The sequence below is a fragment of the Alternaria alternata genome (genome assembly GCF_001642055.1).
Source record: "Alternaria alternata strain SRC1lrK2f unplaced genomic scaffold CC77scaffold_39, whole genome shotgun sequence".
In the NCBI taxonomy this organism is placed as follows: Eukaryota; Fungi; Ascomycota; class Dothideomycetes; order Pleosporales; family Pleosporaceae; genus Alternaria; species Alternaria alternata.
This window is the reverse complement of record NW_017306228.1, coordinates 172,425-194,726: the sequence shown is the minus strand read 5'-3', so window position 1 is coordinate 194,726 and position 22,302 is coordinate 172,425. Positions and strand designations below refer to the sequence as shown.

General features: G+C 51.0%; 7 protein-coding genes across 7 annotated transcripts; 4 read left to right on the top strand and 3 right to left on the bottom strand.

Annotated features, from left to right (window-relative positions):
• Positions 1–1,498: 1,498 nt before the first annotated feature.
• CC77DRAFT_1100579 (hypothetical protein) lies at positions 1,499–2,577 on the top strand (the record flags this gene model as incomplete). Its single annotated transcript, XM_018530076.1, has 3 exons — positions 1,499–1,560; positions 1,611–1,691; positions 1,743–2,577. The coding sequence occupies 3 exons, from the start codon at positions 1,499–1,501 to the stop codon at positions 2,575–2,577; spliced, it is 978 nt and encodes a 325-aa protein (XP_018379158.1).
• A 588-nt stretch (positions 2,578–3,165) lies between these two features.
• Positions 3,166–3,489, top strand: CC77DRAFT_950407 (hypothetical protein; the record flags this gene model as incomplete). The annotated part of the gene is made up of 1 exon (XM_018535317.1): positions 3,166–3,489. The coding sequence occupies one exon, from the start codon at positions 3,166–3,168 to the stop codon at positions 3,487–3,489; it is 324 nt and encodes a 107-aa protein (XP_018379157.1).
• An 805-nt stretch (positions 3,490–4,294) lies between these two features.
• On the top strand, positions 4,295–6,235 carry CC77DRAFT_1067671 (FAD-binding domain-containing protein; the record flags this gene model as incomplete). Its single annotated transcript, XM_018529022.1, has 3 exons — positions 4,295–4,381; positions 4,431–5,735; positions 5,795–6,235. 3 exons carry the CDS (start codon positions 4,295–4,297, stop codon positions 6,233–6,235), a joined length of 1,833 nt encoding a protein of 610 aa, XP_018379156.1.
• A 4,568-nt stretch (positions 6,236–10,803) lies between these two features.
• On the bottom strand, positions 10,804–11,766 carry CC77DRAFT_609933 (hypothetical protein). The gene is made up of 2 exons (XM_018532435.1): positions 11,236–11,766; positions 10,804–11,152 (listed from the first exon to the last, which is right to left on the bottom strand). Exons 1-2 carry the CDS (start codon positions 11,495–11,497, stop codon positions 10,944–10,946), a joined length of 471 nt encoding a protein of 156 aa, XP_018379155.1. The 5' UTR covers positions 11,498–11,766; the 3' UTR covers positions 10,804–10,943.
• Positions 11,767–12,310: 544 nt separating this feature from the next.
• Positions 12,311–12,931, top strand: CC77DRAFT_1026471 (hypothetical protein). The gene has a single exon (XM_018526266.1). It carries the CDS (start codon positions 12,340–12,342, stop codon positions 12,673–12,675), a length of 336 nt encoding a protein of 111 aa, XP_018379154.1. The 5' UTR covers positions 12,311–12,339; the 3' UTR covers positions 12,676–12,931.
• A 2,441-nt stretch (positions 12,932–15,372) lies between these two features.
• Positions 15,373–17,105, bottom strand: CC77DRAFT_950329 (cytochrome P450; the record flags this gene model as incomplete). Its single annotated transcript, XM_018535311.1, has 3 exons — positions 15,373–16,518; positions 16,577–16,849; positions 16,899–17,105. 3 exons carry the CDS (start codon positions 17,103–17,105, stop codon positions 15,373–15,375), a joined length of 1,626 nt encoding a protein of 541 aa, XP_018379153.1.
• Positions 17,106–17,699: 594 nt separating this feature from the next.
• CC77DRAFT_1036163 (hypothetical protein) lies at positions 17,700–20,348 on the bottom strand (the record flags this gene model as incomplete). The annotated part of the gene is made up of 2 exons (XM_018526992.1): positions 17,700–17,774; positions 17,805–20,348. The coding sequence occupies 2 exons, from the start codon at positions 20,346–20,348 to the stop codon at positions 17,700–17,702; spliced, it is 2,619 nt and encodes an 872-aa protein (XP_018379152.1).
• Positions 20,349–22,302: the final 1,954 nt, after the last annotated feature.

The window sequence follows — 22,302 nt, the reverse complement described above, 5'->3', positions numbered from 1 at the left end:
GGGGACGTCCGCTGCGTGGTTTGTCTTCTGTTGTGCCCGTTGTGGTGGCCTTCTTGATAAGGCGCGATATGGTGGATTTCGAGCGCCCGCACGCGTCCGCCACCTCTACCATCGTACAGCCAGCTTTCCACATCCCGATGGCTATATTGCGCTCGGAAAGACTCATATTTGGCTTACGCCGTACATTTTGCGATATCTCACGTCCAAAAACACGCGGTGTTGACATAGTTATAGTGGGTTGTTGTTGTGGTGGTGGTGATGGTGGGGGAGAGATTTGGCGCTAGCGTTGCAAAACTTTTGACGCGTAATTGTAAACTTAAGGACAAATTTCTCTTGGCAAGAGTAGCATTACAAAAGGCCGAGAAAGCTCACACAAATCATCGACGCTGCTATAAGGATGAATTCAGCAAATTCGCTAGAAGGCATGCCACTCTACCAGCGGCAGAGCTGGCCTCTATGTTTGGTCCACTCTAGGTACAACAAGGTCAAAAGCTAACATGCGAATTACGCGACGCTGAAAAAGCGTTCGAGGAGGCAGAAAAGCGTGTGCTAAATGCAAGTCTTTTCACGACTTCGGAATCTCTTGTCGACCCAGCCGCGAATCTGTATCTATCTGACGGTGATCTCGAGGCGCTTAATGCCAACCATGACAATAACCATATTATCAAGTGGCTCTCCATAAAAGATGGTATGGTCACTCCACCATCTTGCCACACTATAACGACATTTGACGATGAAAGCCCTACCAACGACGGGGTCGATGCAAAGTGTGCGATCAGCCGAAAAGACAGGATCGAAAGCGCAATAGATCAGCGATTGTTAGCATCTTCGCATGAGACAAAGTTTGACATGAGCGCCAATACTTTGCACTCTGAATCGCAAGGCGAGGAAATAGCGAATGATATACTCGGACGTAATTCCGTCGCAAAAGATGCCCCCGGGGAAAAAGCCGACTGCAACAAGCGTAAAGTGAACGACCAATGCAACACATCTTCCAATGGAGAGTCCGACACAAACAATATAGCTTCCTCATGGTCCAGAAAACGCAAATTCTGGGACAAGGTACAGATATACAATAGTCGGAGTGCTGTTGCGGAAGGCAGTAAGCGCCAAAAGATAGATGCTTGGGCGCGCGAATGCGCGCGACTGAAAGACCTAAGAAAATGCCACTGAAGTGAAAGGTGTGGTGCGCGTAATAAATCTAGAGATTTGATTGCACACTTTCTTCAAAATTGCATGGTCTGTTGGCGACAACTCTAGATTGATCGTTGAGCCAAATTGGTATCACTTACGTCATGTGCGTCTCGTTTGTCGTACCTACGGCGGATCCACTGGTTCAGATCATGCACTGCCTTCCTCGGTTAGTAAAGGCTCGTGCGACAGCTAGCAAACTTGGTTCAACCTCAATCTCTACTATAAACACTCGGGTATCAGAGTCCGGCCCGACCACTCTTACTCCCACAACTGAAACCACGATCGATACCACCCAACCCCCGATATGTCTGTACAAGGTGATTTAAGTCCCCGTACTGAATCGAAAATCCGCGGGATGGATGAGCAGTGAGTAATTTCTCCGTCCAATATACGAGCTCGATGCTGATTTTCAAAAGAATACTCCAGATTGAAGGTGTGGCACAGGTGGCCGATTGGGCTATACAGGAGTTATTGGATGCGCGTTCGTACTTGCACCAGTAAGATACAAGAAAACTCACTAGACATGTGACTTACACTGACTTTGGAAGACAGTCTGCAGAACGGAAAGCCGAGCGATACCGAGAAGCTCGACAGAAGCTGCTGAATGCAATGCTGGAAAAACTACCCCGCGAGCTCCGAGACATGATCTACCTGGAGCTGTACCAAGATAGTCAGGACGAACCATTCGAGATCGTGGACAATAGTACCATACATCCACACGATAACTCGCATGAATTCGAGCCTATCGTCAAAGCCTATGAGACTCCGTACTGGATGATAGAGGACGAGGTTGGATATGAGTTTGCAAAAGAAGCGGTAGAGACCTGGTACAAGCACGTATCTCTTTCGGTCGACGTAAAACTTCTGCCACAGCTCTTGCAAGACGAAGATGGAGTGCTGTATAACAATGGAGCACCGTCCGTTCCCACACATAAGTTCCTCAGGAAGCTGCAAGTCGTCATTGGGCCCGCGTCAACATCGGACTCCTACTCCGGCAGACCAGGAGGTCGAGCAGTCCACATCCAACAAACATGTCAATCGCTCTCTGCTTTGTCGACGGAGGCGAGCGTCGCGCGAAAGAAGGATTTTGAGCTGCACATCGCCTTCCGATGGGTTTCGGTCTATGAACGTCTAAGCTACATCGATGCGGTATGCCCGGTGGTCTACGGCTTGAAGGCTCAGGGCTTCATGGTGACGAGTAGCCAATCTATCGGAAGACGGATGGTTCGGATATGTGATGAAGAGGTCTGTATGTGCAACGGCCGGAGGATTGGAGAGATGGTATGGGCACATACCATGGAAGAGGATTGGTTCAACCGCTCTCAAGAGGAGTGCATGAAGAGGATCCTGGACGCGAAAGTGGAGCCCGACGATAGCTGGTGATACCTCCGCTGATAGAAGGAGAGCTGTAACGAGTATTGCTGTCGCAGACCAGGTCAATGCATAGATAGCCCGTTCTCAGGTCTCGATGTCAGTACGTAAACGAGAAGGTCTTTAGCGCAACCTTGAACACCAGCAATGACATATTTGTTCCGACCATCCTTACATCATGATAGCTAACTCATTTGACAAGCTCGACACGCTTGCAGAGTGGCTTTGCCGCGACCAGCTCATCTTACTGGCTTCATCACAGGTAGATACTGCGCGGCTAGAGACAACAGGCAGAAAGCATGTAGTTGAGGCGCGTCTATCTTTGGTGAAGCGGCCGAGGGCACGGAAAGCCAATGCCGTTGACGCGTCCAGGAGAGGAGGATGGCTGAGGCCGTTCGAGATCAACATCACGGCCCTCTTATACTGGCCAATCGCGCTGCCCATCATTCCAACAGGGGTGCCCGCCCCCCGCAATTGCCGCCCTCATCTTCGCCACCAAAACATCAACACAGACTTGATAAGCTTGTCGCATCCTGCTAGTCCCTGCATAATATTCACCTGCAATTATATCCTTTGTTTTGCGAGTTGCTGCGATCAACCATGCCCAGGTTCTTCAAGCGCATCTTCAGTGATGCTTTGTTCCGGAGAGAGCCGGATGTCAGCGACATGCAGCGATCGCGGCGCGTGCTGGTAAGGAGCTCAGGAGGCATGGCGGAAGAGTCTTCGAACTGGAGGTCATCGCTTTTCGATGTTCAATGTCAGGATGAAGAGCGTCGTGGGTTAAGGGATGGGGCAAGTGTAGCCGGTAGCGACATGCATGCCGCCGAACGACCTATTCTAGCACCGAGCCACGAGCAAATACCAGTGCGTAAGCCAAGTCGTGTTCGGAGAAGACTGAGCAAGAGGCATCGGAGGCCTGCTTGAATCAAATTTGAAGGTATGTTTGTCCTGTGCGACTTAAAGCGCACGAAGCTGACGTCTTCTCTTTGCCAGGTCATCGCGGCGTTCATCATCACGCGCTGGCATTATCACGGAAAGAGAGACTCGCGATCTCATATCAGATACCCATCTGCAACGCGATGGATCGCGCTGAGGTTGAAGCGGCTGCATTGTTATCATCACTCTTGCAGCCTGGCTGGTCAGCTACGCGAGACAGTGGAAGCTGATGGAGAGATCTTTACATCACACTGGGTGAAATCTCAAGGTCCAAAAATCTCCTACATATCATATCAGCTGTCTGCTCGCAACGACAGCCCTCTTGGGATGGAATGAGAAGACGAAGGATCAACAAAATCGGGGCTTGTCACGTGTTCGCCCCTCACCGGGCCTTGGCCTGTCAGCCACCACAGCTTTAGAAACACGATTTGAATCATATTTATCGCACACTGTCCGGATTCTGCAGTCTCATGATTCCGTCTCTTCATACGACTTGTCCCTACTCACTGTCTTAATGGCAATATATCCTGGATATACACGACTAGTCGTTGGCATTTCCCACTTTTTATCACTCAAGGTATAGTTAGGCTGACATAACAGGAAAGATTACCGAAAAAATATCTCGTATTTATACTGATGAAGATAGGCTATTTTGACTGGTTCTACTCATTGCTGTCTGGACTGATCTATTCCCATCCATCCGACCCCGTCCATCTACGGATTGATTGAACGTGGACGTAGTTCTTACACAGAACCCGACGCTGTACATACTCCGTCTCGATTGCATCTGACCATGCTCAGTATACGATTCATTGTATCTCTTGCCTGCCTGCTTTCTATCATTATTCATGCCGATGCAGCGGGACAGAAGTGCAAGTGTGTGAGTCGAAATGACCACAGATACAGATCACTGCTAATGCGGATGATAGACACCGGATGACATCTGCTGGCCATCTACTGATGAATGGAACAACTTGAACAAAACACTCCATGGCGCACTGATTCGTGGTATTCCTCCAGGTGCAGTTTGCTACCCTTTACGACCTGAATTCGATCAGCAAGCATGCGCTTCTGTTGCCTCAGAATGGTACAATTCCTCATATCACGCTACGAATCCGGTCAGTATCGATTATCCGATATGGGCAAACAACTCGTGCAATCCCATATTTCCTAACGGCACTGGCATCACTGGCAGTCCATACGCTAGGGCAAATGGCTGTAGTATTGGCAATTACCCAGCTTATGTAGTAAATGCGACCTCCGCAGATCAAGTCAGCAAAGCTTTGGTATGGGCAGGTGCAAGGAACATCCGGCTCGTTGTCAAAGCGACGGGCCACTCATACCAAGGTCGCAGTACTGGACACGGCAGTTTGAGTATCTGGACACACCATATGCGCGGTATCGACTACATCCCTTCCTTTCAACCCACATCATGTTCTTACAAAAGGCCCTTGACTGCAGTCCGCGTAGCAGCCGGTCACACGAATATCGATGTTCAGGAAGCAGTCGCGATGCATGGAATGGCCATCGTGACGGGCGCTAATCCAAGCGTTGGGCTCATCGGATGGCTCACAGGTGGCGGTCATGGCCCACTCTCTACTCGTTATGGCATGGGTGCTGATAACTTGCTTGAGGCTACCGTTGTTACACCGGACGGTAAAGTGGTTCTTACAAACCCATGTCGCAATGAAGATTTGTTCTTTGCTATACGAGGCGGAGGGGGAAGTACATTCGGGGTTATCACTGAGGTTGTCGTCCGCACATTTCCTTCTCCAAGCACCATTGCGCATACGTTCCAAGTTCGTTCCAAAAGCTCGAGCACGAACGCCGAGTTCTACGATTTCCTAGGCTTCTTGCACTCAAAAATGCAGATGCTAAAGGAAAACGGCATGCAGGGTTACTACTTAGTAGTTGGGCCGCCTATAGTCCCTAATCTATCGTTCTCATGGACATTCCTGCTTTATGACACGCCGAGTGGAACGATCAAGCGACTCATGGATCCTGTGGAAGCGTACTTGTATGATAGAAACTATGCTTTCGAATGGCAATCTGTCATGACGCACACGAAAACGTACCTGGAGATGCACAAAGCCAACTTCACGAACGAACAAGTCGCAAACGGCGGTTCAGCTTATGGGTCGAGGTTACTCAGTGCCGAGAGTCTAGCGAATGCAAACAAGACTGCGGCAGTTCTCTCAGAGATTGGTCCCAGTAATGAAGCGTTGAAACCATATGTAAGCTATCTTAGCTTGGTGCCACATTATCAATGTTGAGCTGACACCCGCACCTATAGGGCCCGGTAGCAAATACTCTCCTAATCGGTCACATGATCGCCTCGCCCAACGAGCCACTTTATTACCCCACCCATAGCTCCCTTAATCCCGCATGGCGCGAGACTCTTACGCACCTCATTGTCGTATCTGCTTTCGGTGACATTGCGTCTCAAAAGCTCGTCGATGCTGTATACACGGATATCACGTACAACAAGACCGAAGCACTTCGGCGACTCAGCCCAAACACAGGAGCGTACTTCAACGAAGGAGACATCTATGAGCCGGAATGGCAGTATGCGTTTTGGGGTGGTAATTATGAAAGACTCAGGACGATTAAGAGAAAACTTGATCCACGCAACTTATTGTGGTGTCGCAGATGTGTGGGAAGTGAGGCATTGGCAGAGAGTAAGGATGGGCGGTTATGCCAGGCGAGCGCCAGGGACGGCCATGATGAGCTTTAGGTGTTAAACATAGGATATTCGTCGCAACGGAGAAAATGTTGGTTCGTGTGGTCGCGCAGAGCTTGCGGGTTGGGAACTACTTTGATATGTAGAGCAGGGTTGATTGTGGATCTTCATGCCGCGAGCCAGAGTTTGGTCTGGTTGTTATACAATGTGGTCCAGACATCTTGAGGGAGCTTGGGCGAGGCCAGCTGTGGTAGCGTATCGCGTCGTGGAGGACTTGCTACAAAACCATGCACCAGAGCCAGACAGGGGTCATGAAAATGGAGCAATTTACTGTGGACATATGTTTGATGTAAGTCGCGTTATTATACAACGTGTAGATGGTAGATACTGTTGGCATACACCTAAAGGGTAAAACAGATGCATGCGGATATAGTTGCAATGTTGATGCTGTATTGAGTTAGACGTAAACACCAGAGGAATGGTGATTGAGATCCGCTGAAGCAAGCGAGATACATAAAAAAAAGACAGGATGTACGCAGGTATGGGTACAAGCTAAGGAGAAGTCCTCGAACAACACAGGCACGACTCACAGCAGTATGCACGAAACTCCGCTTTGGGTGTTGAGCGCAGTGGAGATGACTTTATTCCCGGGCCGATATACAGCCCCATAGTTAGTCATCCATGATACCAATGCAACATCAAACGCCCCTGTCTAATACGCGAATGCGATCCACCTCACGACCACTCGAGCCTCCATGCACTGGTTTCTGTTACTAACACAGTAGGATACCGTTACCGTCAATTGGTTTTACGATGAACCTACTTGAAGAATTCACAGCTCCAATCGACTCTTACCGACCGAAACGAAGAGAACGCGTCCAACCACCTCCGAACACGCGCTCCCGTACCCGTTTATCGACCGCGAGATCAGCTTCATACTGTCTGATCAATAGAGTGGAGGTTGCATAACATGATGTGTATAAGGCTGGGCCGGCAAGCTTGAAGTCATGGACGCGATAGAATTGAGAATCGCAGATCCAACGCGTCCTTTGGACAACTTGCGCGACTGCTCCGTTCCCACGATTGGTAATTGAGAATTGATGTGGACACAGTTTTGGTATCTACTCGAGGCGATGTAGGGGACCCAGCTTTATTATGAGAAGTCCGCATGCTTCAAAAGGCATGCCGGCGGTCGATCGGAGAATACCGCTTTGGCACGGAGAAGGACGATGCCAAGACACATCATGCCTAATCTTCGACTTCTTCTGAATAGATGATCCGTGGTTGTTCTCACCGCTCGTTGCGCAATCATTCCCTGCCTGGAAGGACCCAGGTACAAGGATAACAAGTAGGTATTACTATCGGGCCCTTGTTGATGTGACAATGCTCCCATCATGTTTTTGTGATAGACATCACGAACCAAGGTATAGCTACAGGGCTAAGCGCGCTGCTAATGGGTACCATACTCAAGCTTTCTAGGGCTGTGTCTCGTCGGCCATGGCTGTATCAGCCATCTTTGTATACTGATCTGAAATCACTGGGCCCTCGTCGTTGGACAGAATTATCGCGGAGGCCTCAGCCACAGTCCGTCATCGTACATGAACACGCTTCTAGATTGACTCCACTCGGCTCTCCAGCCTCCTTTGGGACTGTCGCCTCTGAATCTTCTACCCTGCCAACGGCTATCCACGTGAAGGGCCACCAAGTCTTTCGAGTTCACCAGTAGATGAAGACAGGGTGAATTTGTGGAAGCCACCGTTCCCTTGTGTATACATTGGCTGAGACCCACGAACACTCACCCATACATCGCTACATAGATATTATCCGACGTTTTCCGCCTCGCGTCCAACTACTAACTGTAGGTCACGAAAGCCCCGCGAGCGCCACCTCTATTCGCACTCGGGTTTCTGGATCTGATAATGTAGCGTCGTCGCCCAATCTCATGCCCGTGGCCGGTAATCGGGCTAGGTTATTTTCCTTCGCTCGCTTAGATGTTGAGCATGAGGCTAATGACGCACGCTGCTGCACACGCAATTGACAAGTGCGGACTCTCTTCCGAACTAATGGCTCAACTATTTGCAGCATGATGGTGCTTGCTCGCTTTCTTCTCCGTTGTTATTTTAGTCCACGTCAATGGTTATGGGCGCGTAGAGAACCACCGTTTCGTCAAGCGCTGGGTCGCAACAACGGCCGCGATACGGTTGTCGCACAAACTGTGCTTCCACTTTTGTTCAATTGGCTGTGCTGATACTTCTTTGTTGTTCTCGTCTGGTCGTTCCCCACACTTACACTGGTGGGTTTGGGCTTACCGTGCATGTCACATCGGTCCTTTTGCTACTGTTTCGTCACCGCTCATTCGGTTGTTAAGGACGACGCGACCAGCGGACCTTACACCTCGATCGTGTCGGCATATCCTTGTCACTGTAGTCGTTTCTACCAATTGGATCATTGCGGCGATTTATGCCTTTGTTATAGTATAGCTCTTCGACCATGAATTTGCTGGAGCATTCTGGCGCCGGTGGCCAGTTATCTGATACAAATAGGCCACTAAGGAGGGATAAGGTGCGATGTCGTAGGCTACTTTCGCCCCACATGCTTAGCTTGTATGTCTCCAATTGCTGTTGGAGTGTGCCAAGTTTAGTACGTACGATGTTCAGCCGTTTTTGGAGGTTCATACCAGCAGTAACTGCCGCAATCCGAAACTGAGCAGTACCTGTAAGCTTGTCTGAGCGTACCCCTCTTTCTGCGTCATGAGGCGGTAATGAGTTTACTGATGGCTTTGTATATATGCGACACTCTCGGCGCTTTGCCCACGGAAGCCATTTGCACGGCACAATAGACTTTGGCAGCCCCAATCAATGTGTGTTGGTGTTCTTCCGGATCAGCACTTTGTTGTTCGGCCATATCAGTGACCCAACACGGTTACGATGGCCAAATTCATGCGAAAAACATTCCCTCCGCATCCTTCGCATGAACAACACATCTTCGCTAATTGACTGTTTCTTTGTTTCTGATCAGTGCCTGCACGCCATCATCGGTCTGACAGGCTGCTCGTATAGTAGTCAGCCAAAGAATCTCGCGGCATCAGCCAGACCATGAGCTTATCCCCTGATCCCTCCTCGTTTGTGCATATGCGGCTAGGGGTTGGTTGCATGCAACAGTTTTCCGTGCTTGAGCGAAGTCTTCCAGCGTCACGCACATGCTTCCTCCTTGGTCAAGCGAAGGCGATGCAGGACTTTCAGCCTGAGGTCCCGCCACTTCGATCCTTCCACATCTCGAACGTAGTGGACATCCTTTACGTATCCAAATGCTTCACCTAGTCAACGTACCGCATTCATCACGTTACACTCGAACTCATCTCGATTAGACCTTGCCTTGACCAAGGCGTGTAACTCGTGGAGTGATGTCTGCCTATTCCCAGGCGGTCTTTCGTCATCCAGTCTGCACACTTCTCGGCATACATGAACGTTCTCATCCGCCTTGACCAACCATACACCACTCTTGCGCGGGGACATGTAACCTGCCTGGCCAGACCGATTTGACCCACCAAGAAGCGGCACCCGCCAATCCGCAAACACGCAGCTTAGCCTTGTTATGCACGAAGGGCGCCGGTGACCGCAGCTCCGGCCCACAAGAGCACAGCACTCACTCGTCTCGGGATCAAAATTGCGTGCGACCTTATTATCTAGTTCCATTACAGCCCATGTACTCGCGGCGTACCCAGCATCGCGTTGCTCTCACATGACGAGAAGTCTGCGCGGAGTGCCGCGTAGCAAAATCCAACGTCAAGTCTTGGTGAGAAAGGTGTTCTGGCGCTCGCTGAGCGCAGTGCTGGGCATATTTCCGTGCCAATGCAACGAAAAGTCAAATCACAACGTCAGGAAAGCCCAAAAGAGGTGGAATCAGCAACGGATCGATTGATTGCGCAACTATTTGCAAGGTTACTTACGGTCGCAGCAGTGGCCGCAGTTGCCATGTTTATTGTGATGGCTGGTGTGTGGTTCCGTGCACGACGCAAGTCCGTCGTTGGGCCGGATGACACCACAAGGACACCTCACCTTCTGCATCACTTGGAGTAGGCTCACTTTGCCGCACTTATGCCATGGATGCCCAGTACGCAATTGAAGAGAATGATCGTAGACGTACAGCTCAATCTAACTGAGGTGAAGCAATTGGTTCGGTAATGTGGAATTGTTGCCTCATTTGATGACAAGGCAGACTGGTTGAGTCGATTGACGAAAGCAGGCTGCATCATATTGCCACCGCATTGACTAAACCATATACTCCCTGTCTTGTTATACATCATTTCGGGCTCACCGGTAAAGACGGTACGATTTGGGAGAATCTTTTCATAGGCCAAGAGCAAGCATTCCTCGCTGAGTATGCGTGGAAAGGTAGGCGAGCCAACGCGGACATTTTCGTAAAAGCTATGACAGATGGCGAGATGAACGCCAGGGATATGGCTTCTCCTTTGATCAACCATATACCGCTCGCCACGTCAGAGGATCTCCGATGGGTCATGCTTTGGCTGGTTCTAGTGTGTGTCCGGGGGTCCAGATGATTACCTCGATATGCGATGGCGGCCTAGGTTCCGCATTAACTCCACGCCATCCTGTTATCTAAGAGAGCAATGCCTGTCAGCGTGCAGGGCCTAGTCAGTTAACAACGGACCGGCCACGGGCAAAGCCAGCCGTTGAGTGGGGATACAGATCAGCTGAACGAAGGAGCCAGTCCGTGCAATGCAACATGCATGCGGATGTTGCTAGCGTTCCATCCCAGTGGCAATGCTGGATGACCGGATGCAATAGCTAAGACGCATCTCTGCAGCCTGAGGAGATAAGGTGACTGGCCAACAGTGTTTCGAGTCCATGGTGGAAAGGCCGGCACGTTGTGTGTCAGCCAAGCAGAACTGAGGAGTATCTCTAGTGGACGCGAGAAGCAGCCGAGCACCATCGGTGAAGCTCGATGGTGCTACACAGGTTTGTTAGCCTGGCCACAAAGGGAAAATTCGGGGTCGAGCATGTAGCGTAGGAAATGAGAAATGCCCGAATTACCGTGAACACATGGCGTACTAGTGCGCAGGGAGACAACGATGCCCAACCGAGGGCGATGACACTGCTTACTCTTCAGATGTTGGTCAATGCGTGTTGTAACGGTTGACCATAGCTCGAAATAGAGGACGTAGAACCCAGAATTCCTCAAGGTTGGCCCGTGTATCGCTTCGTCTGATTCCACGGAGGTACCAATAGCGGGAGCCATTGGCCAATCGCTTGTTGGGCCCAAAAAATATTCTTGAAGCGGACTGTGACTCGGCATACACCAACCGGCACGTGATCGTATTCTCGTTCACGAATGCTCCATCCCCTATGGCATGAGAGGTCCGGATTGCTCGAGAACAACACACCACGACCTCTCCGAGCGCCAACTAAGACCGTTTGACAAGGAACATGAGGGATTTTCGCGCCGGGAACAAAGGGTTACGTGGTTCATGAAGCCACGACACGTTGATCCCCTAGCAAATGTGATAACTGTCTGCAGCTGGAAACGCCGGCACGGCCTAGGGTATCATTTCAGCCCGTCTCCGCATCACTCTAGCGTCAGAGTAAGAGGGATCCGTGAATCGTAGCAATATTGTTGGATGGAGCCCGGTGGGGTGCTACCACGTCGACGAAAGGATAGGCCATGGTATCAATTTATGGCCTGACAGCGAAGCGAGCTCGGTACGGATGTGTGGCCGGCGAGGTCGGCGAGAGGAGTTCGTTTCGAAGGATAAATAGCGGTATACTGCTGCTCGAATATCAGCTTCATCACATTCAGTTCGACAGCATCTTCCAGTCATTGACCATAGACTTTGATAGTCTTCCATCTTTTGCAACACCGGACCCAGCAAACAACCTCCCTCTTGGGTATAGACCGTGGCCATCTTTGTCGAAGGCCTCCTACTATCCAACCATTCTGTATGTGTCTTTGAGGCTCAAGGTCGAAGTAACCCCTGAGCTGACCCACCCCCCAGAACGCGGTCGCTGCTCCTATCAAAAAGGTCCAGTGTTTGAACGAGAAGCGACAGGTAAGTGTTCGACGTCTGGTATCCAAGCAGTAGGTCGGTAAGGCTAATGTGTTACCGAACATCAGACGTCCAAGCTCTTCCATCCTGAAACATGTGCTTCTACGACCAACACAGGTTCATCTGCGGTGACTGGAAGTGGGGCCACTTCCGACAGCACTGCGCCAAGGAGTACCGAATCGGCGAGACGTGTGGTATGAAGCTCATCATGCAAACAGTTCCTACTGGAACTTACTGCAAGCTCTGCGAGAAGATCAATACCAAGATGCGCCGCCGAGCCGCTGAGGTGGACCGCATTGGGCGGTGGCAGCGGGAGCCTCACAAGTTCGGAGCTTCGATCGAGAAATCGATGGAGATGATTCGCAGTCTGGATGGCGAAATCAATGAGCTGTCCTGCGAACGTAACCGCAGACTGCAGGCAATTCACTGAGGTTACAGTGGGCATGGCGCGGGCGTTTGGGAATCTGTTTCATCTACAACGCTTCGGTGTTTTCTTTCAGATTGAGGCCATTCATTTTTCGTCTCCGGAGGCGGAATGATGCAGGCAGAGCTGGCATTGAGCGATGGCATACGGAACAGGGAAGGCCGGGCGTTACCTCTTACAGTCGCTTCTTTCTATTCCTGAGCTTCTGGTTGTTTAATGATGCAATGAACATTACCAATTCACTTGATTGGCTGCGTGCTCAATTGTGAGGAGTGTAGCCGCTGTGCTTGGATTGGGGGCTGAAGCTGTCCAATCCGTGACCGTCGCGTAACCGCAGATAGAAGTGGAGAGTCCATCGCGCACGGTCCGGCGAAAACAAGTACGGTGCCTATCCCTTTGTCTAGGAAAGGTGACCAGGTGTTGGAGTGAGGCGTCGGTGGCATGCAGCAATGTGGATGATCATGAGGTCAAACGCGCGGAAGGAGCAGATTCGATGGTGTTGTGGTGTTGGAGGACAGCTGGTGGGGTAAATTTCGCAACTTGGCAGACACGTGACGACGCTAGTGCTGATGTGGATAGTGTCGACGGGTGTTGCCGATAAAGCCCCGGCCTTAGCTTTGCCCTATCCCCATGGTGTCAGTCAGCTGGCCTGCACCCACATCATCATCTTGTGTGCTCTTTCATCCTCTTCTTCGCTATAGCCTGCACTGCCGTAACAAATGTCATGATGTACGAATTCCCTGAACAAGGGCAAGTCCGTACAGCATCCCAGTACCGACTGACAGCACTTTCCTCCACAGTGCACTCGAGTTCGAGTTGGTATGGCGCAGACGCACCTAGGTATGTACGCCTTGGATCATCGAAGGGAAGGTGCGTGAAAAGGTGAGTTGCTCAGGCGAACGGACGGAGGGGCTGGCAGAAACTCTTTTCAACATATCTGCGTCGGTCTGATGGTTGCCGGTTTTCGTAATCGGTCTGTCGTGTTCCTTGTGTCGCATCATACTTTTCGTGTACGCTGCACTCTGTTGTTCCTTGCCTTTCCGATCGAGAAAGGAGATCTCGAGGTCAGCTAAGCTATACAGTGGTCTTAGAAGGTTGTATGAGTGTCAAGAGCCAGGAAGGAAGTTCAAAAATGTCGACTTACGTGGCGAACGCTAAGTGGCCTGAATAGCGGCCGATCGCCTTTCATACATACTGAAAGTCCAACTCCACCACGGTCCCTCCACGCGAACTTCCGTCCGGATCGACGTCATCCTTTGGTGACTCATTACGTGTTGTGGTCGTGTGCGAAGAAAAGCAGGGGCCGTCCAGATCAGAGGAGTGAAAGGGAACGCGGGCTACCTGAGCCTTTGAGTATGTTGTGAGCGCAGCCCTACCACGGCGACTAAGTTTAAGCGCTCGTGACATACCGCAAGTCGTCACTCGTGTACTACCATTCCTCCTCGTGTGGAGAGACGCGGTTAGGTGAATGCCAGAGGGCATACAATCGACTAGGCGGCCAATAAGCCAGCTCGACGTGTCGTCAGCAGGGTCAATCAGACATGGTTCGTACATGACATACGACGAAAGGCACATCTAAAAGCCGCACTTTGGATGTATTGGGCTGCAGTCAGTATTTGTGTGCATAGCCGGAACACATGTAAAGCACTGGGTAGACCAATCATATCGCGAAACAGCACATTTGGGTATGCTGGGCAGCCCAGTACCTTTCTCATCTCGCTACAGCTCAGTAGTGGGCGACTACGTAAGTCGCATGTACCAGCGATACGTACCCCCTGACGCTCATCCATCGTGCTCTTTTCGTCGTTACTACAAGCCTTGCGCATGGCGACTTTACCCTTTTCGGCCGATCTTGCTTCCCATAGCGCTCTCGCATATTATCTGCATATCGGAACGGACGCTATACGTGTTCCGCGCCAATCAATAGAGCGCTGAAGCACGCAACCGGGAACTGTCTCTTACTGCTTTCTTCATTTCCTGGTCTTGTCGCAACGACGACTGGATTTCTCAAAAATCTTCAGTAGTAACTGAGACTGACATACGAGAATGTGTGGGACCAGGGGAGAGGACCAGACTAATTTCGACGGCGACAAAGGATAGATTTACTTTGCCTCAAGGCCTGTCAAAGCCTATGCAGACCTTGTAGAACAGGCGATTGTGGTACAGTCTTCGCCAAGGGCTTGACCAATCACAGTCCAGAAACGGCATTCTGCCTCGATCGCATGCCGCCGACTTCGCCCAACGAAAACCTCGGACAGCTCCGAAGCATTAAAGCGCTAACCTGCAACTATCGTCGTTGAAACTGTTCTAGTATTTTGCATACGATGCATCAACTTGGAAATTGCATCTTTGCCATAACAACTGGGCTAGTCTAGGGCAAAGCCGAAGAGTGTATGCCCAATAGCGCGCGCTCCAACCCCCACCGGCGGCTCGTCTCGCAGCGAACGTCTAGGATACCCCTTGCTAATCGGTACAGGTCTTCGACTACCTCACGTAGGCATCACCAGGAAACGAATATGATGTTAGCAGGAGGACGGCACTAGAGGTACTTTGTGTGGCGGCTACCATTACCTCCTGTGCATGCAGGCTAACCTTGATACATAAAGATTCAATGCTGAGCATACGTATTGTTTATTAGTCAAGAGTACACCACTCACGTTACCGCCTTACATCGTCATGCCGCTCAAATGGTGGGTTCTCTACCTACGCGTTCTCACTGCTAACATCCCTAAGCCTGACATTCAACCCACCTTTAGGTCTTGCCGTGATGCCTCCCTGAATGTCCGCCACGTGCCCTGGCTCCTCAAACTCAATCTCGAACTTGCCAACCAAATTCGCGACCAAGCAAGCAAATTCTGCCTTCGCAAAGTCTCTTCCAATGCAACTCCTCGGTCCGTGCAAGAAAGTTGTGATGGCGTAGTTTGACTCCGCACCACCAGTGTTGGCAGTCCCAGGCTGCATCCAGCGGTCCGGGTTGAAGGAGCGGGCATCTGGACCCCACATATGGGTGGAGGTATTGATGGCCCAGGGGCAGATTACGACAGTGGTGCCCGCAGGAATGAAGTGGTTTTGAATTGTTGTGTCCTGGGCGGTTTCACGGAGGGTGAGCGGTACAGGAGGGAAGATACGCATCGTCTCCTGCAACACGGCATTCAGATACGGTAGTCGGTCAATCTCAGTCGAAGAAATTTGGCCGCCAGGTTCCAGCGCTTCCGGCAACTCGGTGCGGATCTCCTGCCGCAAGCGTGTCTGCACCTCGGGGTGCTGACACAAGCAATACACGGCCCATGACATAGCTGAGGCCGTTGTTTCATGGCCGGCTGCGAGGAAGGTCATGAGTTGGTTTACTAGATCTTCATCGGAGAAACCACCAGACTCCATTGCTACGCTGAGAATGTCAGTGCCCTTTGCTTCGCCAGCTTCCATCTTTTCGCGCTTATCGCGGATAAGTTCGCGGGCTACCTTCTTGACGGTTTCAACTGCGTTACCGATGACGTCGTTGCGCTCCAAGGGAAGATTAACGGCGAGCCAGTGAGGAAGTAGATTGAGTAAGACTTGGATGAGCTGGGCGCCACGAGCGCCAGCGAAGATCTTGCGATAGGTTTCGTTGAGTTCGTTGTTAGGGTTACTGATGGCGTCAAAGTCTTTGCCCATTCCTGCGACGCCAATGATGTCGAGAGTTGCGCGAGAAGCCCAATGGCCAATCTCAACGACAGACGACCCGTCGGGACTACTCTTGATCGTCTCAGAGATCTTGTCTGTAAGCTCTTGTGATTTACTCCAGAAGATGGAGTACAAATCCTTGACGTGCCTGAAGTTAAAGGCAGGCATTAGCAGCTTCCGTTGGCGCTACAATCGCATACAGGTCAGCATCCATCCCATTGGACTGCATCTCATGTACACATACCTTATGCTCATCCCCTTCAGCTAGCAGAATTCCAACTCCAAGCAACCTACCCAGACCCTTTCTCAATCTCGATGGCTTGACAAACTCATAATTCCTGTGCACGAGAACTTCACCAATCGCCTTAGGATTCGTCACAAGGATACGCGGCTCATTGAACAGCCAGCGATAATGTAACACGCCATCGTTTGGCACAGTATCGATCCAGTCCCTTTGCGGTTCACCAGTTGGATCTTTGAAGATGCGTCGGTAATGTCCAAGCAGAAAATGCCCGTCCTAGCAATATTAGCCCCAGGGAACGGATTGTTGCAGACCTCTCACATACCGGCGGTGAAGGCAACCCCCTTAACGGACTCAAGAATAGCGGATAGACAATCACACTCCAAAACAACCGGGAAAACAAGGCTATCGCGAAAATCGCAGTTGTGTTTTTGATTGGGCCGTTGGAGATGGTCACAGCAGGAGCATACCGCTGACTAAACCAGGTGAACGCTGCTGACGCGAGAAGTAAGAAGCGTTTCGGTACCGCCATGATGGACTGGTAAGGGCGAGGATGGGGTGCCGAGAGATTGACAGCTTGATGATCGAGGCGAGGGATGGCGCATCAGCCTAAGAGGATGCAGTGCTATGTATGACGTATGACAGCTGTCTGCACCACAACAGTAACAGCAGCGATGTTCACAAGAAGACGTTGTTACTGCCAAGCGGGACCGCGCGCAGACTTATATGTCAGAGTAGGTCGTCAGTCTTATCCTCCAACATAACACGTCTTCTAACGTCCTGTTGCGCGTTCAGCCCGCGGGCACACGAATCGTTTCAATTGCGCTTGTTTTGGTTGGCGCACGCGGTCTGTGCGGCACTATCGGCATGAAATCTTCCCGAGTACGCCTCTCTATTCTTGGTCAAAAACGCGAGGGCGGAACTGTTGTCCCGGTCTGCATTGCTTAAGTAGCCTCTAGGCAGCCAGGATGACACCTGATGTTGAAGGAAGCAGAAGCACGCGGACGAGTTTCACGGAAGATGTGGAAGAGCGACTATAATGTTTATCGCGATTGATTTAATTCGTCGCAACGAAGGTCCGTGGCCGTGAGCCTGATTACGATCCTCCAGAAACAGCAATCGACGCTCATTTGCGCTTCGTGGTCGTATCCTCACTATCACTATTCCGTTCCACGGCCGTGGCTGTGGCCTGATCCTCGCCCTTTGATGTCTTATTCTCGACCGCCTCTACATTCGCGTCTACGTCCCCATCCTTCGTAACGTCCTCCTTGGACGGCGTTTTAGACAGATGTCCCGCGGTCTGCTTGGACCAAAGCTCTGCATATTTCCCGCCCTCATTCATCAACAATTCCTGATGCCTTCCTCTCTCGATAATCTCACCCTTCTCCACCACCAAAATCTGATCCGCATCTGCAATCGTGCTCAGGCGATGCGCGATTACGAAGGTGGTCCGGCCCTGGCTCAATTTACGGAAAGCTTGTTGGATAAGTGCTTCGATCGAAGAGTCGATTGCTGATGTAGCTTCATCCAGCATGACAATCTTAGGGTTCTTGAGTAGTACGCGAGCGATGGCTATGCGCTGAAGTTGACCCCCAGAAAGACGCACACCGCGTTCGCCCACTTTGGAGTTATAGCCGTCAGGGAAACCGACGATGTCGTCGTGAATGGCGGCCGCACGGCATGCATCCTCAATTTCGGTATCTGAAGCGTCGAGTTTGGCATAGCGAATATTTTGGCGGATGGTCTGGTTAAAGAGGACGGGGTCTTGTGGGACGAGGCCTATGGCATCACGAAGACTGGCTTGCGTGACTGAACGTAGATCTTGGCCATCGATCATGATGGAGCCTCCAGTGACGTCGTAAAATCGGAAGAGTAGTTTCAGCATCGTTGATTTGCCTCCTCCTGTCTCGCCTACAAAAGCGATGGTCTGTCCGCCCTCGGCTTTCAGGTTAACGCCCTTGATGATGGGTTTCCGCTCGTCATAGTGAAAGTCTACATCCTTGAACTCGACCTCTCCGGCAGAGACTACAATATCTCTAGCACCATCTTGGTCAGCAACTGAAGGTTTAGTATTGAGTAGCTGAAGTAAGCGTTCGGCATCGATGAGTGAACTAGAGATGTGTCGGTAGCTGTAAGAAAGCACGTAAAGTGGCGATGTCATCGTATGCCAGTACATGATCAGTATGACCAGATTACCAACTGGCTTCCGTCCAATCACAATCTGTGACATACCAAAGACGCAAGCACCTGCGAATCCGAAAGTTGTCAAGAGATCCTGTGCTGCATGGCCACCCATCGACCGGAAGTAGTAGGAGTATTGCGCAGAGATGGTAGCGAGAATATTCTCCGCATAGCGCTTGTGTTCGAACACCAAACGGTTGAAGTAAGCAACTGTCTGCCAGTTGTGGACCGTCTCGTTGACTGTTGAGCTTTCGGTACGCTGCTTCTCGACATAGTCTCTTCGTTTGGGTTGTGACAGAGTCGTGAAGTAGAACCCGATAGCAATATATGCTGCGCCCATGAAGAGAATAATGAAAGCCATGTATGCATCGAAAAGGTGAGTGACGTAGTACATGGCCACGACAAGATCAAGCAGAATCGGTGCAATGTCGAATAGAACCATTTCGATGAGCGAATTCAAGGATGAGGCTTGTTCGACAGCTTTCAGAACTTCCCCTGAGTCTTTCGAGGTGTGAAAGTCCATAGAGAGGCCCAGCACGTGTTCGTAAGCTAACAATGTGATACGACGATATGCGCTGTTGGAGATGACCAAGTTCGCAATGCCGTCGACAATACCCAAACCGGCATAGCTGTTGATGTATGAGAACAACACCCACAAGCCGATATCTTTCCAGGGCATGATGCCACTCTGAGTTTCGTAAGAGTGCTGTAATTTGTCCGTAATAATGCCAAGCTGCCGAGGCGTAAGCAAGTTGAGGACGCGCTCTTGCAGCATATGAACGAGTCGCAGACCCAGGCAAGCCATGACCTTCCAGTCGTCTTTAGGGAACAAGTAGGGCAGAAAAACAGCAAAGCCTTTGAGGTACCCGAACCAACCACCTTCTTCCTCGAGACGCTTCGCTTGTTGGGCTTTGATATCCTTGTCTTCGTCTTTTGGCGTTGCTTCTTCGTCGTCGCTTGCGGATTCTGTAGGGATGGTACCGTACCCAGCATTACCGTTAGCCGTGGCTGATCCGTTCGCTTGCTTCCCTAGTAAAGATTGGCGCTCCTCGTCCGTGCTGATCTCAGCCTGCTTAGTGACCAAAATCACAAACGCATCTAACAGTAGAATGAGAGACGCAATAGCCCTAACGCAGTCAATCACGAATGGCGCATTCTTCTGCCGACTCTGCTCTGGGATGGAAAATGCCGTTATCAGACACGTTGTAGTTTCCAAAGCAAATTGTAGAACAAATGCGCCAAAGTACGCATGCCATCGTAGCGCCTTGCTCGACCAAAGCATATACGCCAATGGACTCCAGACCAATATTGATCCTAAGCAGCGGATCGCTGCAGGCTGTGGTGGCTCATAGTCCCAATCGCCCATTGACCGGCTGAAGTAGTAAAGTACCTCTGTGATGTACGCGACCAAAATTGTGAGCATAGAGATAAGTATGCTTCGCCGTCTCTTTTGTGATACCAATCGCGCCTTTTGTAAGATGCATAGACTGAACGCGCAAGCTCCCATGTAGTAGAAACCCACGGTGGGAGCATGCATATAGTTGAGGAGGGCCATGGCCGGGTAAAGTGGTGTCGCGGGTTGTGGTTGATCCATGGTAGCAGTCGTAAGCATGAGTTCGTGTCTTCGTTGATGTTCTTGCTCTCCAAGGGTCTGTTCTGAGGAGATTCGTTATAACCGCGCACAATCGCACGAGTTGTGCAAAGTCGTGAGAAGCGACCTTATCGTCTCACACGGTTGTTGGAGGCCTGTGATTAGGTCGCACACTAATTCTTGAAACGGTAAGGAGTGGCCGCCGAGGATGCCTGATGTTTTGCGAAGTTGGCCGCCGTCGAGGAAGCTGAAATTGCGAAACCCAGCTTCTGAGTTGGTGGTATGGTCTGCAGCCAGCACCGCCACCACAACACTCTTCTCCGCTTAAGAATATCCGGCGGGCTGAACCAGGAGGCTTCGAATACGTCGATACCGTACAGGTGGCAGGGTTCCGTTCGCTTAAGTACTCTGGTACCTGGGGGTTTGAACAAAGGCCTGCGACGCGTACTTTGCGACAGCCTGGTAAGTTATATGAGACAATGGCGCACTCTTCCGCGCAATCAAATGTCACGCGCCTCTGATGGTTTTGGCGGTCTGTTGATGAGCGCGCGATGTTTGGTCGTCGCGCAAAGCGCATTGTCCAGGTTGAAGAAGCTGCGCGCCCATGTTAGCGTAGTCGGTGTGGCTAGTGCCCGCTGCTGGACTACTGCAAACACCATGCATTCCACTCACCGCTGAGTCCAGCTCGCTTGTCTTTGCGTCATACGGCTGGACTTCGGTGCGGCCGCTGCTGAAGAGGTTGCAAAAGGTTATATATAGAGCTTCCCATTTGCTCAAGACAGAGGCCGGTGAGAAATGCCGCCTACACCAAACTTCTCTAGAGCCGTAAGCAAGCGCCAGAACCCGCTCCAGGCAGAAACCCCAACAGCCATAGCGGCAGAGCGATCGTCAGCGCTCAAGGCGGCAATCGAGGTTTGGGGAAATGGTTCGCGGCTCGTAGCGAGGTTAGAGATGATGGATGATGCGGGTACTCGCAGGTGTCACATTAAAAAGATGCGGATTCCTTCTGCGACAGAATGGGTAAGCGCGGCTGCAGTTCCTCAGGTACCATGCATGCATTGGTAGATCAACGATGCACACGATACGTCGCCTTGTATGCTATTGAGAACATCAACACTTAGCGTTTGGTCTAGCCGACTAATCACATATGCACACCGCTGCATTAATGTGCCGCCTCGCTGTTAATTAGGACGAGCCCCACGCCGTTGGTCTGTGAGATCGTGTACTCGAATATCCGTCGCCACGTCATGAGTCTAAGACACCGCGTTTGATACATAGATGGGGCTGTCGGTCTCAACACTCAGAAGCTCAAAAAATGTTTCTTCGCCCCACTGAGCATATCTGTATCATCGTCTCCTACGTGCGCTGCATCTTGGCTCCGTTTTGTCAAGCATGTCTTTTCTCTGACCCATGGAAGCATCACAAAGACACATATTACGCCATGTGGCACCACGACCAACAGATCTAGATCCGCGGAGAGATCGGCCCGCTCGCTCCGCTCGTTCGCATGGCAAAGATGGGGCCGTCAAAGGACCACGACCAACCAACATTGACTTGACCTTAAGCCCTTTCGCGGGCGTCCTGCACCCCTGACAATACATCGCAACACCAAGACGCCAGCGCTTCTTCACTCATGTATAACCTTGAGAGCACGAATAGAATTTCTGATTGAGTTGTTCACGTTTGTTGCGAATACCACGAACCCAAAGGATGCAATCTGTTCCTGAATGGCAAGGATGACAAACACACGGAGAGTCGAAAGCATATGACAGCATGAAGCCTCAACATATTCATGACTACTCGTATCCCTCCAACCAAGTTACCGCATTGAGTATACCGAATCTTCCAACTCCCTTCCCGACCGTTTGGTCAATCTATCCTGGTAGACCCTACTCGCCGTCGTGACACCAACGCATGCGGCTCAACCACACGTGAGTATGTGAAGGATATGTAACAT

Excerpts from the sequence above, each read along its gene's own strand:
- CC77DRAFT_1026471 (XM_018526266.1), top strand. The coding sequence starts at position 12,340 with ATGTGCTTCTACGACCAACACAGGTTCATCTGCGGTGACTGGAAGTGG.
- CC77DRAFT_609933 (XM_018532435.1), bottom strand. The coding sequence starts at position 11,497 with ATGCCGAGTCACAGTCCGCTTCAAGAATATTTTTTGGGCCCAACAAGC. Across the intron at positions 11,153-11,235 it reads TAGTACGCCATGTGTTCACG|CACCATCGAGCTTCACCGAT; the intron begins GTAATTCGGGCA and ends AAACCTGTGTAG.